The 21,817-nt window shown below is 46.8% G+C and overlaps 1 protein-coding gene across 2 annotated transcripts in view; it reads right to left on the bottom strand.

Moving 5' to 3' along the window:
- Window positions 1-6,765: 6,765 nt before the first annotated feature.
- The window catches only part of COA1 (cytochrome c oxidase assembly factor 1), a 52,518-nt gene continuing 37,466 nt past the window's right edge, over window positions 6,766-21,817 (bottom strand). Inside the window, exons 1-5 of one of the 2 annotated variants that reach the window (XM_068674871.1) lie at window positions 15,208-15,259; window positions 14,823-14,927; window positions 11,780-11,931; window positions 9,755-9,831; window positions 6,766-7,092 (exon numbers count right to left, since the gene is read on the bottom strand). In XM_068674871.1, coding sequence (XP_068530972.1) covers window positions 6,996-7,092; window positions 9,755-9,831; window positions 11,780-11,931; window positions 14,823-14,927; window positions 15,208-15,244 — 468 coding nt within the window. In that variant the 5' untranslated portion in view covers window positions 15,245-15,259 and the 3' untranslated portion in view covers window positions 6,766-6,995. Of the gene's footprint in view, window positions 7,093-9,754; window positions 9,832-11,779; window positions 11,932-14,822; window positions 14,928-15,207; window positions 15,260-21,817 lie in introns of those variants that run through there. The other variant, XM_068674872.1, reaches the window with a different exon arrangement.

Genomic DNA, 21,817 nt, shown 5'->3' with positions numbered 1-21,817 from the left:
TTGCTCGTAGCCACATCAGAAAAGCAGTGCCTAAGTTAATCTATCGGGCTTCTTCCCTTATGGAGTTACACGCTGAATGTTCATGTAGGTAGGGCAACACCTTGCTCCTCAAAGACCTTTAAGAAAGCATCCAATAGTCCTTCAAGAATTGAGCTCGGATGTAATTTATGTTGCAAAGCAGAGATGCCTTACTTACATACTTTGGAAAAATTAGACATTTCCTGTTTTTGTTTTTCTTTTTTTTTTTAAACCTCCTGTAGATAGCTTCTCACTGCTGTGCACATTTTCTTTGATATCTGTGGCTGGTGCCTCGTAGAAGCCAAACAAGGCTCTGAGCTAACAGAGCACTTGTGTTACCTGGGCGTTTCTGGAGGTGAATGGTAGCTGCGGCGCTGCGTGCCTGCAGCCCCTGCCCTACCTCCACTGCTGATCTTTCAGATGCTTTAAGCAAGACAGCACTCTTCGTTTAATCCACTGCTTAGTGGTCTGGGGGGTGATAGCTCTTGCTATTCATCGGCCAGCGTAACTCTGACCCTTGCTTGCCTTTCTGTCCTGCAGCTACCGTTAGTGGCACAGGAGCAGGGCGTGTAGGCAAGCTGTGGGCCTACCCCAGGGCCAGCTGCTGCTGAGCTGGCTGCTCCGAGATTTCCAGGGGGCTGTGTTTTTGTTCAGCTTTTTGTGCCTTAACATGCAGCTGTGCGGTGTTATTGGCATCATTAGGAACGTGCGTAAAGCTGTGGAAGTTCAACAGTGTTGTTATAAACATGGCGCCTGAGGTGGGCCCTGTAATAGGAAAGTTTCTGTGAGGTGTAACTGCAGACTGTCCACCACTCCCACATGTTTTAAGCAATTTCTGTGCCACTAAGTGTGGGTAAAGCTGTCGGTGAGGCACTTTTTCCCTACGCTTGAGGAAGGGGCTGTTGAGGCCAAGCTGCCAGCGTTCGGGCTGGGAACAAGCCCCAAGCTCGTGAAGGGCCGATTCTCTGCAGCTCCTAGAGTGTGGCTGGCTGCACAGACACAGTTTGGGGAAAAAAAGCTGCTTATGCTGTAAGAACCGGTGGGGAAGGGGGTGGTGGCGGGGCAGGTATCGGCTTCTCAGCCCTCGTTGCTTGTGGGGCCCGCTCCGCAGGCCTTCAGCTGGCTGGGCCCAGCACCCGCTGGCTGCCCTTGGAGCACAGCCGCCACCTGCTCCAACGCGGGAAGGTGGAAGGCAGCTCACGTGTGCTTGGACAGTGCTGGACACCGCAGCTTCTGGGGGCTTGGTGCAGGAGGCACCAACCACAGCCACGTGTGGCGGGGTGGGGCTGCGAGGCGCAGGCCTCTGCCAGCATTGCAGCTAAAATAAATGCCAAGCAGCTGGTTGGAAGCAAAGCTTTGTCTTCAGTCTCCTTGCGATGCTCGCCTCTAGGCGAGAGGCTATAGATTGTCACTAAACTAAAACTCTGTAACAAATAGTATTTTTTTTTTGGTCCAAAGCAACATTTGTGTTGTCATTTGTTTCATTTTTTGCATTTTTTGGTTGAGGATCCCAGTGTACAATCCAGCTGCCAAACTGCCACACGCATCTCGGTGGCTGTTCAGTGTTTGCATTTCTAACTAACACCCATCCCCTGCTGGGGGGACGGGGAAGAGGGGCCTTGCACCGCTCAATGCCATGGCTCGGGGTCTCTCATAAGATAGCCCAGGAGCAGTTCGTGAAAGACAGTTCCAGTGTTTAAGGAAGTAGTGTCAGGTTGTTGTACTTCTGCCAAGGTACAGAAGCTTTACAGTGAGACTTTGCCTTTTTTTTCTTTTTAACTGGCTTTTGTTCCTCATGCATTGTGAAAACACTTCAAAACATAATAAATTTATTTAAAAAAAAAATAAATCTTGAAGTCAACATCTACTAATTTCAAATGGGATTAAGTTATGCCAATTTCTCTGCCGCACAGCAGCTGCGTGGTCGCCGGGCTCGATGTCAGGGCGCAGTGCGGCATGACAAGGGGCTGCAGCTCCAGCCCCTCTGTGCTTGGTGCATCCGTGCCTTCATGCTTGGCTTCGCCTGAGAGCTAGAAATGTGCTGCTGGGACTGGGTCAGTGTTCGCTGTTTGGAGTCTCCTGTCCCAATGCCCTGGCTGTTCTCTGCGAACTGCTGTACGTTTGTTTTTCTCAATGCCCACATAGCACAGTTACTGATATCTTAGTTTTCTGTATATTAAGTACTTGTTCAATTTATATTTGGTGCACAAAGGTCACCAGTAATCTTTTCCAGTATAAAGGAATATGTTTGCATTGTAGACGTCTCCATGATGCATCATTTACAGATGTTGAATTAAACTGTCCTTGGGATTAATAAATATAGTCACATTACCCACCGAAATCCTCTCGTATTTTTTTCTTCATGTATGCTAAACATATAAATATATTGCCATTAAATTTAGGACTGTTCTTTCAGGGGCCTGACCGGTGGGAAATGACCTGGCTGAAGATGCAGGGTTAGAGAGGTGGAAGTTAAATGGCAGCGAATGGTGTGAGACGCGGGATGGCTGCGTGTCCAGAACAGGGTGGAGCAGATGCAAATCAGCATTAATCCATGTTTAAGAAGTCCTGCTGAAAGGTGTCCTGGAGTGGTGACCCTCTGGCATCCCCTCCGTACTGCGCTGTGTCCACAAGCAGGCCACTTGTCTGGCATGACTGCCTGCGCGGAGAGCCAGAGCTAGGTGCTGGGGGAGAAAAATATTTCCTCTTTTTGCACTACTGCGTTTCATTAATCGTTCCTGTTACAGGACAACTGTATAGCTCTGTAATAGTGAAATAATTTGTTTCCATAAAAATACAACCTGAAACTTCTATAAAACAAGAAAAAGAAATAAATCCAGGTGTGTGTGATAAAATCTCTCTTAATTAAGAATAGGTGAGGATTTTTCACAGTGAAACACAGCATCAGGCCCACAACACTTCCAGTAAAACTAGGGAAGGAGGAGGAATTTGGCTACTAAAAGGGATTATCTTGTTCCTGTGAATGCAGAGAACTGAACAGCATTGATTCTTTGGCTGTTTATTGAGGTCTGAGCATCCCAGCCCCTAGGTTAATTTGTAATCTCAGTGTGCAGGCTGAATTGCGCGGGTGCCTTTTGGCTACTCCTTACAGGAAAATCTCCTGAGCCGCTGGGGTATTGCCGTGCTGATTGCCACCTTCCAGCAGTACCCAGTGAGGTCCTGCTGCCCTGATGTTGGATGGAAGGCCTCGTCATGGGCTTCAACAAGCAAGGAGAGGCACTGGCTGTCTATCAGGAGCTTTTTAACAAAGGTGCTTGCTTCTGAACCCCCTTGTAAGGCCAGTTAATGGAAGCAGGATTAGATCCCTTTAGAAATGACAAGATTCTAGCATTTTATTTATTTGGTAAAATAATACACAAAGTTACCAGAGGTGCTTAGGCAGGTGTGGTGTGCTTTCCAAAGTAATGCCAAGAACGCGACAGGTCTCTGCTACCACCAGTATTATGGGATTGCTTGGGCCCTGCTGCAGGGAGCTTTGTGGGAGGTTTAGCAGAAAACACATAGGAAAAGGCTTCTTGCTTCAACAAGTGGTTAAGATGCAGGCAAATGGGAAAGAATTGGATACGCTCTTCTTTCTAAATGGGATGTGAATCAAAATGACTCACGTGCCCCGTGCAGCACAAGGTACCTGCCCAAGCTGGAGAGTGAGCTGACAGGCCCATGAGCTGGCCAAAACTGTGACTACCCAGAGAGGTATGCCCAAAAAGGCACCCATCAGCCCACTTAGTCTGGGAGAAGCTACTGCTTTTAAACCGTCTGGTTTAATGCAGCCCGTTTGCACTAATCAGGCCTAATTCCTATTAGGTGCAAGTGCTGTAGCTCTGCTAAACAATACTTGTTTATTGTTCGTTAGCCATAAATTAGGTCCTTGCCCTGAGCAGCTTGCCTTCCTGATAGTTCCCTTCGGGGTGATGACCGCCTGGAAGGAGCTGTTAAAATCAACCTAGAGAGTAAGGAGCAAATGTAATCCAACAGCGGCTGTGGCGATGATGGATGGTTTAGCAACACAAACAACTGGAAAAGGAACTGCAGACATTTTCAAGTCAATTTAAGAGAAATCATTTAACGTACTTCAAATGGCTACGGTGATTAAAGGACTGCGGCACCTGCCATGAGGCTGGGGCACCTGGGATCGTCAGCATGGAGAAGGGATGGCTTCGGGGCAGGGGGAGCAGAAATCCTACCGATGCATACAAACACCTGTGAAGGAAGAGTGAAGCCAGGACAAAATATGTGTGGAGTGGAGTCTTCCTCCCTGGAGATGGTCGAAACCTGGCAGGTCACAGGCAGTCTGCTCTATTTGTTCCTGCTGTGGGCGAGGCAGGGGGACCGGGTAGCCCCCAGAGGCCCCTGTTCACCTTACCCCTCCTGATAAGAAAAGAAGGGCCTCCTAAATAGAACATAACTTTTTTTGGGGTGTCTTTTAACAAAAGATGAATGTTTTCTCAATAAAAATGAAATGATTGTCCAGATCGGTGTCTAGTGGCATACAACACGACGTAATTACAATGAATTAGAGTTCCAATGACCTGATGAAAAAGTTAAATGCAACCCAATCTGCTCCCTTGTTCCTCAGTGGAAAAGACTGTGAGGAGACGAGGGGTGCATAGGAGCCCTCCTGAAGTTATTTGGGCTTTCAGCAGCTGCTAGTGGTTTTGAGACCTTTGCTCTCCTCCTTTTCCTGGCGTGCTGCAAAGCCTCTTGGCTGCCCCTGCTGCACCTGCGTCCTCTCTGCGAGCAGCAGCCGTGGGCTGCGGCGCGCTTAATGGGAGCCACATGGCTGAAGCAGCTCCTCAGCACATCAGCCGGCTGCTTTGTGCTCCCTTTGAATACGTGCAGCCTAAAACAGCTGAAACACCGAGAGGAAGTGGCTTCTGAGGCTCTTCAAGGTCAGGAGGTAAGAAATTCAGTGTTTGCAAATGATAGGTCTTAAAACAAGTGCAGGGGTTTTAGTGTGACTTTCCTCTTGTCCCACTCCCCTCATCTGTTGGCTTCCAACCCCACCCACCCCTTTCTTCCTTCTCCAGGCTTAAAGACTGGAGTTGGAGGAAAAAAATGGCAAAACACGATGATACTGCGTGTCCTCGTGGCTTTGATGAACCCATGGTTTGGTTGGGATGGCTGGGATGGATTGGTTAGGAGTGCCTGCAGCTCAAAGGGCAGCCCTAGGTCTCTAGGGGGAACATGAGAGGCACAGTCTGTACAAAAACTCCATTTCCCTGAAGGGACAAAGAGAAGGCGAACAGCAGCACGTACCAGGTCCTGGCATGTGTAAAGCCCCACTGGTCTTCAGCAGTCGACCAAAAGCCGGAGTTGCCCAACCTCCGAGGTGGCAGGAGATCTCCGGGTGCATTTCTTGCTGCGTGGGCTGAAGCAGTGCAGAGTGAACGTTTCTAAATCATGTGCTGTGTGTTTTGTGTGTTTTGTTTGTTTTGTTTTGTGAAAGCATATGGCAGTGATTTCATCTTGAAGCTGGGACATGCTGTCTCTCCTTGATGCATCCTAATCCTTTCCCAGGTGTGCTGGGCATCCCTACAGGCTGGATCAAGTCTCGCAGGTGGTGTTCGTCCTGGGCAGCCGCTTGTAATCCCTAAACTAGATCCTGTGTGTTTTTTACTTCTACAGTGGTTCATCACAGAGATGTTTTGCTGTGGATCTTTAGTCCAGCCCTCCATTTGCTTTGGCATTTGCTCTTCAGACTTCTTCAAAAGCCACACTGCCGTGTTTGCTGGATCGTTGCTGAGCAGGACAGCGCTTTCTGGTCTTTTAATGATCATTTCTTCTAGCTCTCCCTTCACTAATAATCATTACTAGCAGTAAAAACTGAACGTTAGGATAGAGAGGTGAAAAAAATGGAAAAAAAAAATGGAAAAAAAAAGGAATTGAGTGGTGTTAGCTCTAGGTTTTCACCAGCTGCATCTTGACTAAGCTGCTCTGTTACAGTAGTGAAAAATACTTTCTCTGGATGTTTTCAGTGGCTTGCATGCTACTTCAAGGAATTAAAGCAGGCCAATTACTTGTGTCTCTTCACCTTCTCAGCCTGTGCCTTAGCCTTTGCAAGGCAGCAGAATGAGCAGTGTTTTTGTTTGGTTTGTTTTTGCATATTCCCTAACTTGCTTCTGGTGTTGGGCAGTTCTTTACTTCTGTTGGCTGGGCTGCTGCGGTGGTAAAATCAAGTGGCAAAATCTCTTGTCGTCTGGCTGTACCATGGCAGTATTTTACCTGTTTTGCACCTCCTGAGTGTTTTCCTCCCTAAATGGGACTGGGAGAGCTAATGTGCTCTCCCCAGCTTGTCTTTGGCAGTGCTGATACGAAACAGTGGCTTGTTCTGAGTAATCTTCAGCATCGGCAAGTCGCGTAGTGAGCCTCTTCCTGGAATGCTGAGCTTATGGTCGGTGGCCTTTATTATCTCATGAGCTTTTTAATGACAATTGATGGTGCAAACCTGCCTGATATGGGACTGCTTCATTAGCAATGGAGGGGGATGCTGCCCGAGCTTCACCTTGGCTGCTCCTCCCTTCTGCTTTAGGTAACACCTTGCTGAGAAGCAGGGAAAGCAGAAGCAGTGAGGGAATTGCTTTGAGAAGCTGACTAAGTCCTCTAGCCATGAAAGAGCAACCCCAATGTCCAGATATAGGTCTGTAATTGTAAGAAAAGCCCCATTCCTTGGCAGTTTGTTTCCTTCAAATTCATAATACCAGCATACACAGGACACAACGCGTGGCCTTTGGAAGAGCAACTCTTGTTGCAATATCTTTATTTGAGGCTTTTGCTGAACATACAAGCATGACAATAATGACACAGGTCAGTGCTGGAGACGAAACTGTCTTCAGAGTATCCACTTTGGGGACATCGTCCTCTGCAACACCGGCGTGCATCCATGTGCACAGCGTGATGCAATCAATTAATGGCTCCTTCGGTTCAGTAGGAGGTGGAGAAGCAGCTGCCTTGGACCATTAGCCTCCTTGCACACTGATGCTTTTCACAGGGGAATGGTAGACTGAAATATTCTGTCCATCCCGGAGCTTCAAGGTGACATCCTGAAGGCGCCAGCTGACACAAACCAAAAGAGCTTTTAACTGGCTTTAATCACTTTTAATCTAGCAGTAATATTGGTGTAAAAACAGCTGGCATCGAGAAACAAATCATTCCATGCATTCATTGCTCTTAAAAAAAAAAAAAAAATCACCTAATTATTGTAAAGCTTTATTTGCAAGTGCCAGTTCTGAAAGCTATTTTCCCTAACGGAGTAGCACAGCCCAGATTTAAAGCTCTAGGATACATGCTCCTGTTTGTTGCAACCTGAATAAAATCCTGGCAGCTATTTTTAGCTAGGTCACTCCCCTCTCCCTGCCGACCCCGCGCCTTTCTTCCCCTTCATCCTGTCGGTGCATTCCTTGCCTCGCTCCTCTCCAGCCTTGGAGCCGGGCTGTGTTGCTAAGGAATTATCCTAGCTTGGGAGAGTTTGAACACTGTGCGATCGCTCAGTGTGACTGCTGAAAAACTGACAGGGTACGACAGTGGTTACTCAAAGGAGAAGAAAAACTGCGTTTGTTGGATGCAGAGGGGGAGCCTTTTGCTTCCTCAAAGCTCTGCTCCAAAACCACTTCTGTGAGCCTGCTCGTGCCGGTTTTCCAGCTGGGAAGGACCATTATCCCAGCACACTACGACAGGATTTTTAAAGCTCCTGGCAGGCACCCAGCTCTGCTCTTACTGGAGTCAGTGCTGAGTACACACAATTAGGTAATTAGACTGCTGCACCTCTCTGCGATGAATCTACAGCAAGGCTCTTCGCTTGCCAGCCCTCTGGCTCGATCTGACCCACTGAGAATAACCACCTCACTTGCCAACGGTCAGCAAGTGCAGGGCTTGCAGAAGCTGCTCCCCTTGGCATAGCCTGGGGTCTCAGATCTTCTCTGCTCACCTCAGGGCAGAAGCCTGCAAGTGGCTCTTGGCAGGACCGGTGCCTTGCCTGCGGTCTGTCCACCCGCCCCTGGGCCTCCGTCGCCTCTGGGCAGGGAGCTCTGCACCCTCCCCGTCCCTGCACTGCCTGCCTACCAGCAAACACTCCCTCATCCAGGTTCAAACCAGCTCATTTTTCTTTTATTTGGCTATTTAAAAAAAAAAAAAAAAACTGACGGACAGACTGTCCACTCATAGTCTGAAGCATTTAAGTGCTTCTGGAGCTTACCTCCCAGTGTCATTTCACGCCATTTAACATTGCCTCTTGGGTCTGTGTGCCTGCTGTACAGGACCACAGCAGCATGGCACACTTAGACATTTGCTACTCCTACCAGGGATTTCAGGAACTCTTCTTCGTGGAGCAGACAAGAACAAACGATTTTGTTTTTAGTTCCCAGGCAGGTGCAAGGACACAACGTGCTGTCGAGCCCCAAGCGGATCCGTGTGTAGGCCCCACGCGTACGCTGTGGCAGTTGAGTTTGACAGGTTTGTCTGCCACAAATCATTTTGCCAGAAAATGCATTCTTTTCTTTTTTTTTTCAACTTGCAGGTGGAAATGTGCAAAGAGCTCGCTTTAAAATAAAACCCTGATAGATACATATGCATTTTGCTTACTACTGTATTTTCACATCTTTAAATCTTTAATTGTCCTCACATTAGCTCTGTGAAAGAGGGAGGAACTGCTATTTCCCTCCATCTGTGAGGAGGGGATAGTGAGGAGCAAGCGTGTCAGGGTACAGATCCCCAGAAAAGCACAGGTGGGCACAAAAGATGCCCGAGGACCTCTGGGGGTATCTTTGGCAGCTAGGAAGGAGGCCAGCTCTGGCCCTGAATCTCTGAAATCTCAGTATAGTGCCTTCCTCCCATGCTTTTAAACCTTGCTTCCCGTAGTTATTCTGAGCAGAAATCCAGTAAGTTGTGGTTATCTAATTATGAAATGACAACAATACCATATGGCTGGTGGGAACTGAGCAAAAACGTTGCAGCTCTGGGTTTCTAAATACAGCTATCAGAAGTGTCTAACAAACTTGAAGAATAAATGCATGTGAAGAGATTTTCATCTAATAAAATTTCCTCTTTTGCAGTGGAAGATGGACTTTGAATTCCTGTAGTAATGCTCAGTTCTACAAGCATTTCACCTTGAAAAGGGAGATTTTCAGGCTTCAGTACTACAAAGATGTAATATTGCTATGTGATGTGGAGTCAGAGCATGCTTTTACTGCAACATATCTGTTCTAGCACTTCTTTTTAACTATAAGGACCGTATTTATTATATAATTTGAAATAAAAAATGCCTGATTTTTAGCTTACCTTGATATCCTCTGATACAACATGCAAGATAACTCCCCTAGTGCAATACCTAATACTGAAGTTGGGACCACCACTCAAGTGGCCTCAACATCTCCTTGGCGAAGAGGGGTGAGAGGGAACAAGATGCTCCCTTGGCTCACAGTATCTATCTGTATACTGAGTTATGATTTGTAGAAGACATTTCACCCAAATGAATGGCTCATGCTGTTCTTACACTTGTATTCATGGGGATGTATTCAGTCTGTTTCTCAACTAATTTACATTTTTGTCATAATGATGGTAACAACCTTTCACAAGATCCTCAGACATGAATTTCCTCTTTCTTTGCATGTGTGATCTCAGCAACCCAATGACTAAACCAATTATCCTGCTCCACTGTTTTCTCCTACCACTTCTGTCCCTGCATCTCTGTGTTTCTCCCAGTACTTCCCCCAGTACGCACCATTGACAGGAGTGGTCCATTTCTGAGTCAATGTAGAGGTACCCCGCTGATTTTGTTCCAGATACAGGTAACTTTATCTGCAGATGTACAAGTATGTTAGAGATTCAATGAAGCGTGTTCCTGAAATGGAAATTTACTCCTTTTACAGTCAAAGCAGCAACCTGCCCCCTTTTAACTTAAACTCTCATTTTGTTTTTTAAACACATTTCAAAAGTTTCACTAAGCTCCTCTAATGGCTAACGTGTACGTGGCTATACAAGTACGCCTGTTCTGCCATACATTAATCTCTGCTGAAAGAATGTACTGTGTTACAGCTGCAGCCCCCAGGGAAAACCACTCGCTCTCTGAAATATTTATGAGCAAACACCTTTCCTCACCAGAATGCATGGTGATCCAGAGGTGACCTGCATTATGCTCGAGCTTCCCATAACCATAACAAGCCCGTAGATTGACTATCTACACATCAGTCAGCCCATTAAGATGCATCGAGGTAATAAGACATTCAATTATTTTGTTGGTGCCACAAATTCTACCGTTCAGGGTAGTTAATAAACAAAGCTGTGCTCAGTGCTGCAGGTCTTAGCTAACTGCACTCAGTCTAATATTTGAATAAAAGCAATGTTTCAGGTGTAGTGCTTGCTGGTTGTACTGGAGCCACAAATGGAAAATGCCCCGAGTTCTCAAACGGGACCAGTAGGTAGGAGGTAGGAATGTTGTGGAGTCAGTAAATCTCTCTATGATGATTAACTAGTTTATTTCATGAAAACATGAATGTTCACTGTGACTGAGAGCATGAAAAAGTGGAAAGGAAAGTTGGTGGTTTATGTCTGGGGTGAGGTCTGGCAGAAGGCAGGGTTTTGATTTCACCCTGAGTCACTCAAGTGACTATCATTCTCAAAGGGTGACACAGGAAAATATGAGTGGGAAAAGTTCTCTTCTTTTTCTTCAATCAGCACAAGCGGTTGTGCATTTTTCCCATATTTTTGGCCTAAGATAAGGTTTCTGGTAAAACCTCTAAAACCTGGGTAACATTTTGGCCTAGGGTATTACGTAGGTGAAACCTGGCTGGAGTAAGATGGGAAGTGCAATTTCATGTGAGCTGGTTAAAGGTCGGTTTTCTTGCCCCGACAGTCTCCTCCTTCACCTGCAATATCTGGCACATTCTTTACTGTCCTTATTTAGTCCCTAGGTCTCAAAAATAGAAGAATCATAAGGAACAAAATGATTCAAAAGTGACACAATCCCTCAGCGAGTTGCCTGAAGAGCTCTCTAAGGATGTCCTGGGTCACTAGCAAAAACAAGGAAGAACAGACAGTCCTGTTCTTAAGGACGTGAAGTCTCTGGGTAAAAACACAGAATGCAAAGCCCTTTTCAGATGGCCAGGCCCAGAGAGGAAGTTGACTTGTATTTGTGAGGTTTGCCTCAGCCCAACCCTGGGGTGATGCAAGTCAGCCTTGTGCAACATCCAGCGCCCAGCGCAGCATTCTCTGGCGACTATGTAATAATGTGAGCGCTCAGCCCCGTGCCAGGCAGTCCTCCTCCATGGCACAGCCTTACTGGTGCTTTAGAAAACACGCCGTTTGTGCTGCAGCTCCGCAGCACACCTCGTGCGTGGCTGTAAAACCCTCTCCTGAACAAAGCTTTAAAAACTAGCACGGAACATACCTGGGGGGAAGGGAGGCAACAGCTAGTTTAAAGCTGGAGCTTAATATGTTTCTGAAAATTGTTTTGTGGCTTGCAGTAGGAGGGGGATTCACTAACTTGGAAGGTCCTCTATCATTCTGTGATGTGCCCATACAGCACAAAATGCAGATGCTGTTCTTGCTGTTTCTAGTTCTTGTTGGAGCAACAGATTTATGCCTGGAAATCTGTTGCTTCTCCAAATCAACTGGCACCCCATCCTACTGCCTCGCCATGGGACTTCTGCTCCCAGGTCACTTGTGACCTGCCAAAAACCCCAGTGCTGATCTCTTTTCACCTGTGCTGACACCCCAGGAAGCTGTGACACAATCTCCCCAGCGTTACCTGAGCTCTTTCTGTGTCCACGCGGTTACTCCCATCTGTCAGTCGGATGTTGTGAACCTTTAGAGGGGGAGCACCCAGGGCTTCCAGGGCAGTGGGATTGTTGTTGAGTTGCTCCAAACCCTGCTGATAATACTGGGTCCTGGCAAAGCCTTCTAGATGAGAGAAACAGGATAATGAGGAGACTGTCTACTTAAAATCTAAAGATACGATTTGGTTTTGTGTTGTGTTTTTTTTTTTAAAGATACTTCCTCCAGACCCCCACACTCTCCCTGAAACACAGTTCAAAACTACTTAGTAGGATAAATCTGGCTAAAGGAGGAAACGAGCCCTTGTATCAAAGAAGCAGTGTTGGACTGCAATTCTACCCAGTACATTTAAGTGAAAAGGGCTCTGAATATCTGCAGACAGCCTGTTCCATACTGATGTACAGTTCAGCTTATGACTGGGTGTCCGTGTCTGTTGTATATTTTGTAAAAGAGGGGGTAAAAAATAAGGCAAAGAGGTGTAAGGATGAATATTTGCAAATGTTCTGAATGTGACTCAATCTTCTTAGAGGAGATAGAGAAAATAAGAATAGAGAATATTTATTCCACAGACACTGATGTGGGACAGCAACAGCTGCTGCTGCTGCTGTGAAGCCCTTGCTGTGGTTTTGATACAGCTTTTCAAGTGGCAGCCGTGAAGCTGCGACTCTCCTGAAGGGTATATTAAAACGGAGGCACAAGGAAGTGCCATTAAATTTAATGGTCAACCAGCAACAATAGCACGGCAGACTGGATGCCGCAGTGCTGGCGTATGGAGGACAATTGTGGTAAATTGCTATTTATCAGTGCCTGGCTGCTCTGCACAGCTAGGAAATGCTGTCCACTGGTGACCACTGCACAACGCAGAACTGCAAGGCTGGAAATGTGCCGACCTTCCTATGGAGGTGGAGATTTGGCTAAAAACATCTTACGGCTTGCCAGATGAGATTTCTAGACATGCTTCATGCCAGCCTAACTCCCTTCTGCTGACATCAAGAAGGGCAGTGTCAAGCTAAGGGTGTGCACAAATTAAAATCCTACTCTGGTAACTTTGTTCTTGTCTTCCAAAGAGCTTAAAATAAGGTGTATGGTTGTTTCCTGGTCTTCTGCCTGTTGGTATTACTCTCAGAGCATGAGGCTGAGGGATGCTGCCTACTCTCCCTAGCTAGAGGCATCCCCTGCAAGCAGACAGCATCTAGTTGGTGGCACAGAAAGAGCTTTGCTGGCCTGCAGCCTGTGTTGGCCAGGCCCTCTTGTCCTCCTGGGCCATCCTCAGGAGCATGCTGACCCTTTAGTGCCTACTGACAGTGGCAAGCAGCCACCCAGCTCGTGTTAGAAGTATGTTGTACTTAGCCTCCAGGTTGGAGGGGAAAATGGCTTGAGTTTCCCACTGCCCCAGCTCAGGCATTCCAGCAGCATCTCACCTTGAGTAGCGAATGCAAGAGGCCCAGCGATCTGTCTGTCAGCCTGCTTGCAGTAGGAAAGCTGAGAGCACGCTGGGGTTGGCCAGGGAGACTGCTCCCGTAAGGGAGGGAGTGGAGGCAAAGACGGAGAGTAGAAATATGATTACCTGAATGTTTGTACAAGCTTTCAAAGAGAACACGTGCATGCAAACTATTTCAGCCTGAAGGAAGGGGAGGGAAGCACCCCTCTTCCCCCCGCTCCCACCATTATGGAAACTGTTTGCTCCCTCTGAGCCAGTTCAGTACACTGGGCAGAAGGAACTGGGATGGCCCTGAGTGTGGGCAAAGGGGGGGACAGTTCCCAGCTTGGCCTCTCTGTCTTTTGGAGGCTACAGAGCGACATAGCCATCAGTAGAAAGCTTTCTTTTGGCAGCCCAGTTGGCCTGTCACTGTGTAATCAGGGATGTGCTCAGGGGCCATCGGTTCTGCAGCAAAGCGAGAGATAGCCACCGTGCTGAGCCATCTGATTACGTGGCTCAGCGATGCAGGCAAGGAGCTGCTTTACTTTCAGCAGCACAGGGGAGAAGTTTTTTTTTTTCAGAGATTTCCAGATAGCAATGCCGAAGCTGAAAATTAAAAAATGCTAATGTCCTTGTTAAAGCCAGATTCAATATTTTAAAGCATAAGAGGATCATATATCTGTCATATACTCCTGAGCTCGAGGGCACGAGCTGACTAAAATTAAAGCCTGCTTTCCAGCCTTGTCTGATTTGTTATTAATACGTGTAAAATGAAGGGGAGGTTTCACAACTTATCTCAGGGCTTGAGGAACAGGCTCAGCTACACTTTTCTGGCAGCATCCTCTGATATAAGGGTAGGTAAAAGCAGTATCATGTGGTAGTACCAGCAAGTGAGAGATAGGATTTGACTATCTGGGGGTCCTACCGACTTCTTGACCCTATTTCTTTTCTGATGCTAAATATCTAGAAATAATTTTAAAAAGAATTATATCGCTAGAGCTAACACTTTGAATTCTCAGCCAAAGACATGTGGCTATTAGGTCTGTCTGTGAACAGCAATGTTACCTGCCTAGCTTTTCTCTCCTTTCTCTTCTTAATGTTGATCATGATTAAGGTCATAGTCTTCAGGAGAAATTAATACAATCTTCAGCACATCAGAGGCTGTTGTGTTTACGGGCCAGCACCACAAAGATTCACTGATTAAAAACTGCTAGACTTGAATACGTTCTCACAGACCCTCCTTTAAGTGACTCTCTCTTTCCTGCCCAGTTGTAAAATCTCAATAAGAGATGAAATGTACATGACTGCCTCAGCTTTCGTTTCATCTTAGCCCCCAAGAAACCTCCCAGCATTTCCAGTGACCACAGCAGTCTGCCCTTGGTGTAACACCCACCTTTGGAAATGGGTGCAGCAGTGTGTTACAGAGGGAATCAGCCCAGGGATTAAATAAAGCAGAGGCAGAACCCAGCAGTTTCAGCCACACTTCCCTTAACTTCATGTGCTTTTCAGACCTTACACACTGCTATTTTCCCTGCCACACAAAAGCAAATGAAAGGGGCAGAGGAGAAATAAGGTTGCTAACAGCACCGAGACTTACTTTGCATAAGATTATACATCACCACACATCCCCCACCGCTGAACACTCCCATAAAAATAGCCATTTGCCGCAGTTTTCTTAGAGAAGCTGGCATCTTTCCCCTCCCTGAAAAGAAAAAGAACAGACATTTGTTGTAAAAGAAGCAAACTAAAGGGTTATTTCCCCCCTTCTCTCTTCCAAAAGCCCCTTCCGACCGCCCAGCCAAGCGGGCCTGAATGAAAGCGCTGCACACAGCGACCGGGCTTGCTCTGGCTGGGGCCCCACCGCACACCCAGAAGGAATCACGGTGAGAACAGAGCAAAGCGGGGACCGAGCAGGCCTGAATGTGTTTATTCACTCCTTTTAGGGATGCCACCACTTCACTAATTGCCGAGAAGAAAATGACCTCCCCGGTGTGGCGGGGAGCCAGAGGCCCGGCGCATTGTTCTCAGGCTTCCCATGCGCGCTCGCTAGCACAGTGCAAGTATTCAGGCTTGAGGGGCCAGATTTCTCTCTCGAGTAAACTCCTCTAAAGTAAACACGCTTGTGGCAGGGGCAAATTTGGCCTCAAGTCTTAAGCTGCCAGGCCAAGCTAGCCCTATGCCAGTGAAGATAATGTAGCTAGGGTGTGTGTATTCTGCTTTTTCTTTTCTGCTCATTTTTTCTTTTTCTTTTTTTCTAAGCCATGTGGTAAACAGGAAGGTTCTTGCAAGCCTATTTGTCTTCCTTCCTGCACCCCCCCTTGCTTGCCACCAGCCTGCTCTTTTCACGAGTCCCAGTCCCAGCATCTGAATGGAGGGCACAGCAGAGCGAGGAATGCCTCCAAGAAAGTCAATCTACCAGTCTTCCGTGGTTGGGGTAAAGTGAGACCATGAAGCCTAACGAGCCTGATCTAATGCTCCTGCCCGCAGCAGGGTGGCAAGAGCTGAGCGAAGTTGTCACAGGGGAACAGCATGTTGCTTCAGGCCTGGCTGGGGCAGGACAGGGCTTGACCAAGTGTCTGAGCATCACCTCATGCTCGTGCTTCCCTCCCAGCTGGGGTGATAGGGAGGAATGGCCTTAACAGTGACTTAAACAATCGAAAGATTAACTAAAGACTGCCCTTTCTCATGCAGGAACATAGACATCTGAGTACATGGGGAAGCCGTGGGGATTTCTAAGCCCAAAGGCTTCACACCGAAGTCCTGCTGCCACGGCAGTGTGACGTTAAGTGTTACGCTTAGTGAGAGCTGCTCAGCAAACCGAAGCACAAAACCAGTTACGGAAATGTGACCTAGGCAAGGCCATTTGAGTCCTGTTGTGCAAATCACCTCCAGCATCCCTCAGGTATGCATTAGTCAGGTATGGCTCAGCTGACAACCACAGTTTAGAGAGGGTGGAGAGGAGAATGTCAGGTGCTGGGTCGGTGTGATACTGGCTACCTCCCTCAGCTCGTCTCTTTGCTAGGATTCCCATACACCATCTCTTCATCATGCTCTAGCTGGAGGGAAAGCAAGATTATAACCCAGTAAAAAGCTTCATCTACTGACTGACAGGCCCTAGCATTCAACTGTAAGGCATGTTATTTCTTATTGGAAGGCTTCTTTTTTAACTAGTTCACTGGGTTTTAAGAGGTCTTAATAGTCATGTTTACAGCTGATTTTACTGAAAATCTGTTGATAGCTAGCACTGATAGCAACCCAGATAAATACACGAATGTTATGGCTGTTTTATGCCCCAAATCCCCAAGTCGTACCACTTGCACAACCGCATCATCTATGCCCTCCTGATCTGCTTCTCTACTGGGTTTTCTTCACTTCCCCTGAGGAACTTGAGCAGCGTGAGAAGTTGCAGCAGAGGAAGTAATAGTGTGTTTTTTACAGAGAAATGGTGACAGTCAACTCACAAGGACATCAAGAGCTTTTTCGCCTGCTAGCTTGTGTTTCCAACTTTCCTTCGATCGCAATTTACAGCATTTTTTTTTCCCCTCGAACTGCACAGTCTGATTAATATCTGCGTTTCCTGTAAGATGTGTCCTGCAAGGAGCAGTACATACCCAGCTTGGTGTGCCGACCGCTGTTGTTCTCAGCAGCCTGTTACACTGATCCTTCTGCTGGATGCAGAATAAAGCGAGGGACATGCCCAACGCCAACACCACATAACAGGAAAAAAGGTCGTAAATCTGGAGAGCTGATCAGATATAGCAGGCTGTGACCCGAGGCATTTGTTTTGCCCCTTTCAAAGCTGCGGCCTGAAACTGCCAGGCAAAATTTGCTTTCTGTGATGAAATTCAAGGTAATTGAACACAAATGTCTGGGCCCAGGGGGTGCTGCCGACTGTTTGCTGAGTAGAAGTGGAAGGACACGGAGCTCTTGCACCAGTGAGGAGGTTTTGACCGAGGCTGAAGGGACCTGCCTAGCAGAGGGCTGAAATCAGACAATCTGCAATTTGCCGTCAGCAGGTTTGAGGTTTGTTCAGTCTCACGGTCTGGCTGCACCCGAACAAGCCAGAAGGAGAGGAAGAGGAACCTCTTGCCACTCGACCACGTGCTCGTGCTGGTTCTCACCGCCGCCTCTACTCGCCCTGCGTCCCAGCCCACCAGGCCCCGGCCCACACATGGTGTGTTGTGAGAGGGTCGAGGGCTGCGAGCACCCTGAGGATGGCACATCAAGACAGTGCCATCCAGGAATGTGGTCTGGCAGCCGAGAAATGTGGAGGCCGGTAGGCGCTGCTGCCCTGCGCGCCTCCCCTGCCCACAGCCATCGCCCGTCGCAAGCCCCGGCGAGGCAGGGCCGCGGAGGGCTGGGGCTGGGGCGCCTGAGTCACCCAGCGCCTGCAGGGCTTTAGTCACCTGCCCGCACCACCTCTGCAGAGGTCCTCGCCGCCCTAGCACGGAGAACATCTCCATCGCTTGCTTGCTGTCACACCGGGAAGCCAAGCGGCCAGGCTTACCTGTCTCCAGGCTAGCCTTCTACTCAGTTCTCAGCTCTTCTCCTGGCCTAGTCCTAGGGCAGCACGTTGTAGGAGAAGGGTCAGAGAGCTGTGCATTTTAACAAGTCTCCAAAGACCTTGTAAACCTTCTCTTTAATCCCACAATTGCCTGCGAGCTTCCAAAGCAAGGACACAGGTGTCCTTGGAGCCTTGGTGGGCCCTTCGCAGGGGGCTGCCATCCATTTCATTACCATCACGGTCCCTCGTGGGATGGATGTCCAAGTGTTGTGTTCAGATCCTTGAACATCCTCAGCATGCAGCTGCTGCTGACTTTTGGGTGATGACACAGGAGATACTAATGGTGTCAGCCTGTGGAAGACCGAAACATGGTATGGAATTGTTGACGGTGAGGATTCATCATTAGGATCCCTGCCCTCTGGCCCACTGCTTGCTGCTCCCATCGGCTGCTTTGCTGAAATGCCACAGAGGTGGCACATTAGAGAAAGGAAGCTGGGACGTGCTGAGAGACTGGCCTTGTGTCCTGAGACTTTCTGAAAATTACTTACAGCTTGCAAAGGAGAAAGGGTATTAAAGAGAAAGAAAGAAAAAAAATAGACTTCATTTGCCACAAAGGGAGTAACTGTAAGACAATGCATTTAGGGGACTCTTATAAATACAATATGCAATTGCATCCTAATGAGGGAAGCTCAAATTGCTATCTGTGACAGAGATCTCTCCTCAGAACCTGTTATACCACTGAAAACTATGCAAGTCAACTTGTGGAAAAGCACATTTCTTCACAACTGGTAATTAAAAAAGCACAATTTCCAAACTATACTGTTCTGCGAAAAGATCTTTTCCCTCATGCTCTTCAAGATTAAGTGGAGATTAGCGCATGTAAAAACACCAAGCCTACAGTTACCAAAGGAAGAGACATTAAATTATTTTAAGTGACATTCTCTAAAAATAAGTATTAAGGAGCAGAACTTCCTAATAAGGGCAATGTTGACTTTGTGCCTTAAAAATAGTAAGATCTGGTGGAAAAGGTAGTATTCAGAATATGGCTTTGAAGTTAAGGAGGACGCAGAGAGTTAACAATGAGATTTAACAAACCGGGAGAGGTGGAAGACTCCCAGGGTTACATGTGAAATGGTGGGTTACTGCAACAATGAAGTCTGTTTTTAATTAGACTTTGTTTTCTCCATAGAGGATCTTCTAAAAATAGGCTGGACTTAAGAGATTCTCCCTAATTTCAGCAAATTCAGATCTTCTGTTCTGGTCTCTGCAATTCATGTAGGTCATTGTTTTTCCACTGGTGCTAGAGTTTGGTCTCAGGCACCTCCACCAAAGGCAGGGGAGCAGTGAAGCTAGGGGCATTTTCACAAAGCTACAACCATCCATTTCACTTGCCTCTGACTGCAGTGGGGAAGCTGGGGCTGCACGTTCTTTGGGGAAGGCACCTCCTCCTCCTCCTGGCACCACCGGCACCTCTGGCTTCCAGGTGCTGTCACAGCCCAAACAGTAAACAATAATATTGCTGTGAATTCAGAGAGAAGCTACTTGACCTATGCAAGCTTACTGTGATCGCTGCTGGTTACCTCAATTTGGGCCGCTGACTACCTACCTGGCCAAGACAATACACTGACAGGCCACTAATACATGCAACTGCAGCCTTTAAACCACTAAACCACTGCAGTCCTGAGGTGTCAGCCTGACATGCTAAATATGTGTGGCAAAAGACTATCATTAAATTACATTAAAACTTATCAAGTGGCCTAAACTTGGACCTGAGCATCTGAATTCAAGGCTGGAAATATTGCCCTGGGAGCCTCCAAAAACCCCTCTGCAACTCAGGCCGGTGGGAACTGAGTCAGCCTCAGCTTCAGCTTTTGTGAAAACCACCCAGGTAGTCACCAAAGTCACAGGAGGTAAGGGTAATGTCAGGGAAACCACACACAAGCACACGCTTGCATCTCACATTCTTGCTATTTGGCTAGCTCAGATGGATAGATACAACCCATCCATTGATCTCCCCAGATCCATAAGGCATCTGGGTCTTAGCCAAATTCTACACTAAGAACATGCCAGGACAAAATTTTAAAGACTGCTTGTTGACATTCACTGTCTAGAAAATACCTTCATCATTGGTACCATCACCAAAAAGAGGTAAGCACAGCAGAAGCTATTTTGACAGAATAGTCATTTCAGTGTATTATTTTCCCCTTTTTCAAGGAAATAGTCTCAATATACTAGTTACCACATTTCTGAGAAGTAACAACACAAGTTGTGCCCCCTTCCAGCATGTTCAGAAATACTGAAGACGTTGCATATACTATCTGCCTTCACCAAAAGCTCAGCAACTTGTAGAACGGAATTTGCTTAATTCAGAGTTGAACCAGAAGTAGTTGTAATGCTTTTTTTTTTTTTTTTTTTTTTTATTCTTCTCCAGCTGTGCAGAAAAGGCATATTTTGGTACTTAGAGGGGTAAAACATCCTTATCAGCCAGCTTTGAAATGGTGCCCTCAGGGGTCTCCAGGTGGACTGTTTCCTAGAAAGATGTAACTTATCCTGGTTAAAATGCTTTGAAAGGACAACAGTGTGTATGAAGAATATTACCGGCAAGCCGGAGAGACGTGCTAAGTTTATTCTTCTGCATTCGCTGCTACCTAATTAACAAGGAAAGTGAAAGTGGTCAATAGGGTGATTAAGGACTGCAAGCAGCCACCTTTTCTTTCAGTTGTATCATATCTCCTGGGGCCACACGCTACAATGCAGGTGGCTTGTTCAATTATTACAAAGCCTAACATGGTGCCTACAGATATTTTAGTTTTGTTTCCTTTTTCTCCTCTCTTGGGCACTCTCACTTGCACATTTTAATGTATTTATATATTTTCGGTACTCCATTGGCACAATCTACTTCCCCATGTGCTACAGTCTCATTCAGATGGTTCCCCTGCAGTGCATTTCTTTTCCTCCTATGTGCCTAGCTTCAGTCCTCTACTCCTCTTCCCCTGCAGACTATTGCACCACCCAGTGCTGTGTGGGCAGAAACAGCAGTACTATCGTTCCTATTGATCCGAGGAGCCTTCTCCTGCCATCCATCAGCTTATCCCTCTGAAATTGTTTCCATCTTCCTAACTATGATAACGAAGTCATCAAAAACTAAGTCCTTTTTGCTTTTCTCCCAGGCTACAATGATGCTGCAGCCCAGTTTCTTAAGTATCCCCTCGATGAAATGGTTTCTGTCTTCCTAACCACAGATAATGGAGGCAGATGCCAAAACCATTTCTGCTCTTCTCCCGAGTTGCAATGATGCCACATCACAGTTTCTTAAGAATTTTTGAAGGCTAGGCTTATGTGCCAGCCAGTTCAGCAACCCTTACCAGAGCATCCTCGAAGACAAATACAGCTGCTTATGCTTTCTACTGAAAGACAAGGGATATCACAGAAAAGGGGCATGACTAGGGCATGTTATTGGAGAAGCAAGATAATTATACCTACAGTGTGACCCATTTTTGCTGTTATTAGAGCACAGCATTATAGGTTAATGCCTAATAATCTGTCATTAACATCCCTAATTGTATGTTTCAGTAATTGGATACTCTAGGTGGGAGGAAGGTGTGAACATTCACCTTTTGTATTTTAAAGGTGAATTGCAAAGATTTTAAGAGTAAGAACTCCTAAGTAGGATAAATGAAAACCTGCTTCCAAAGTAGAGGGAAAAAACTGTGTTTATGCTTTCAACAGTGAGCGTTTTACCTGAGAAAACTATAGGACGTCTTCTTTGCTTCCCTGCCACTAGGAGTGAGGTCACCAGAGCTGCAATCCAAGGTTCAAAAGGATTGCTCCACTCTGTACCAGCACCTCCCCACGGCCTGCATCACAGCCCAGCTTCCAAAGGGCCACATTAAAACAAAAAAAAATCTCATAAAGAAACAGCAAATATATCCTTTTGACTGTCTCAGGAATAATACTCTGTGCTTAAGAGGGGCTTAGCAGAAGTGGACTGTCGAGCCAAAGAGCTTTTCATATTGTGATGTATATTTTCTGTACATAGTTTCCTCAAATAGGTTCACTGAACCTGCAAGGTAAGCGATCAGTGCAGA

Source organism: Anas acuta, chromosome 2 (genome assembly GCF_963932015.1).
Source record: "Anas acuta chromosome 2, bAnaAcu1.1, whole genome shotgun sequence".
NCBI classification, from domain to species: Eukaryota; Metazoa; Chordata; class Aves; order Anseriformes; family Anatidae; genus Anas; species Anas acuta.
This window is presented reverse-complemented; position numbering and strand designations above follow the sequence as displayed.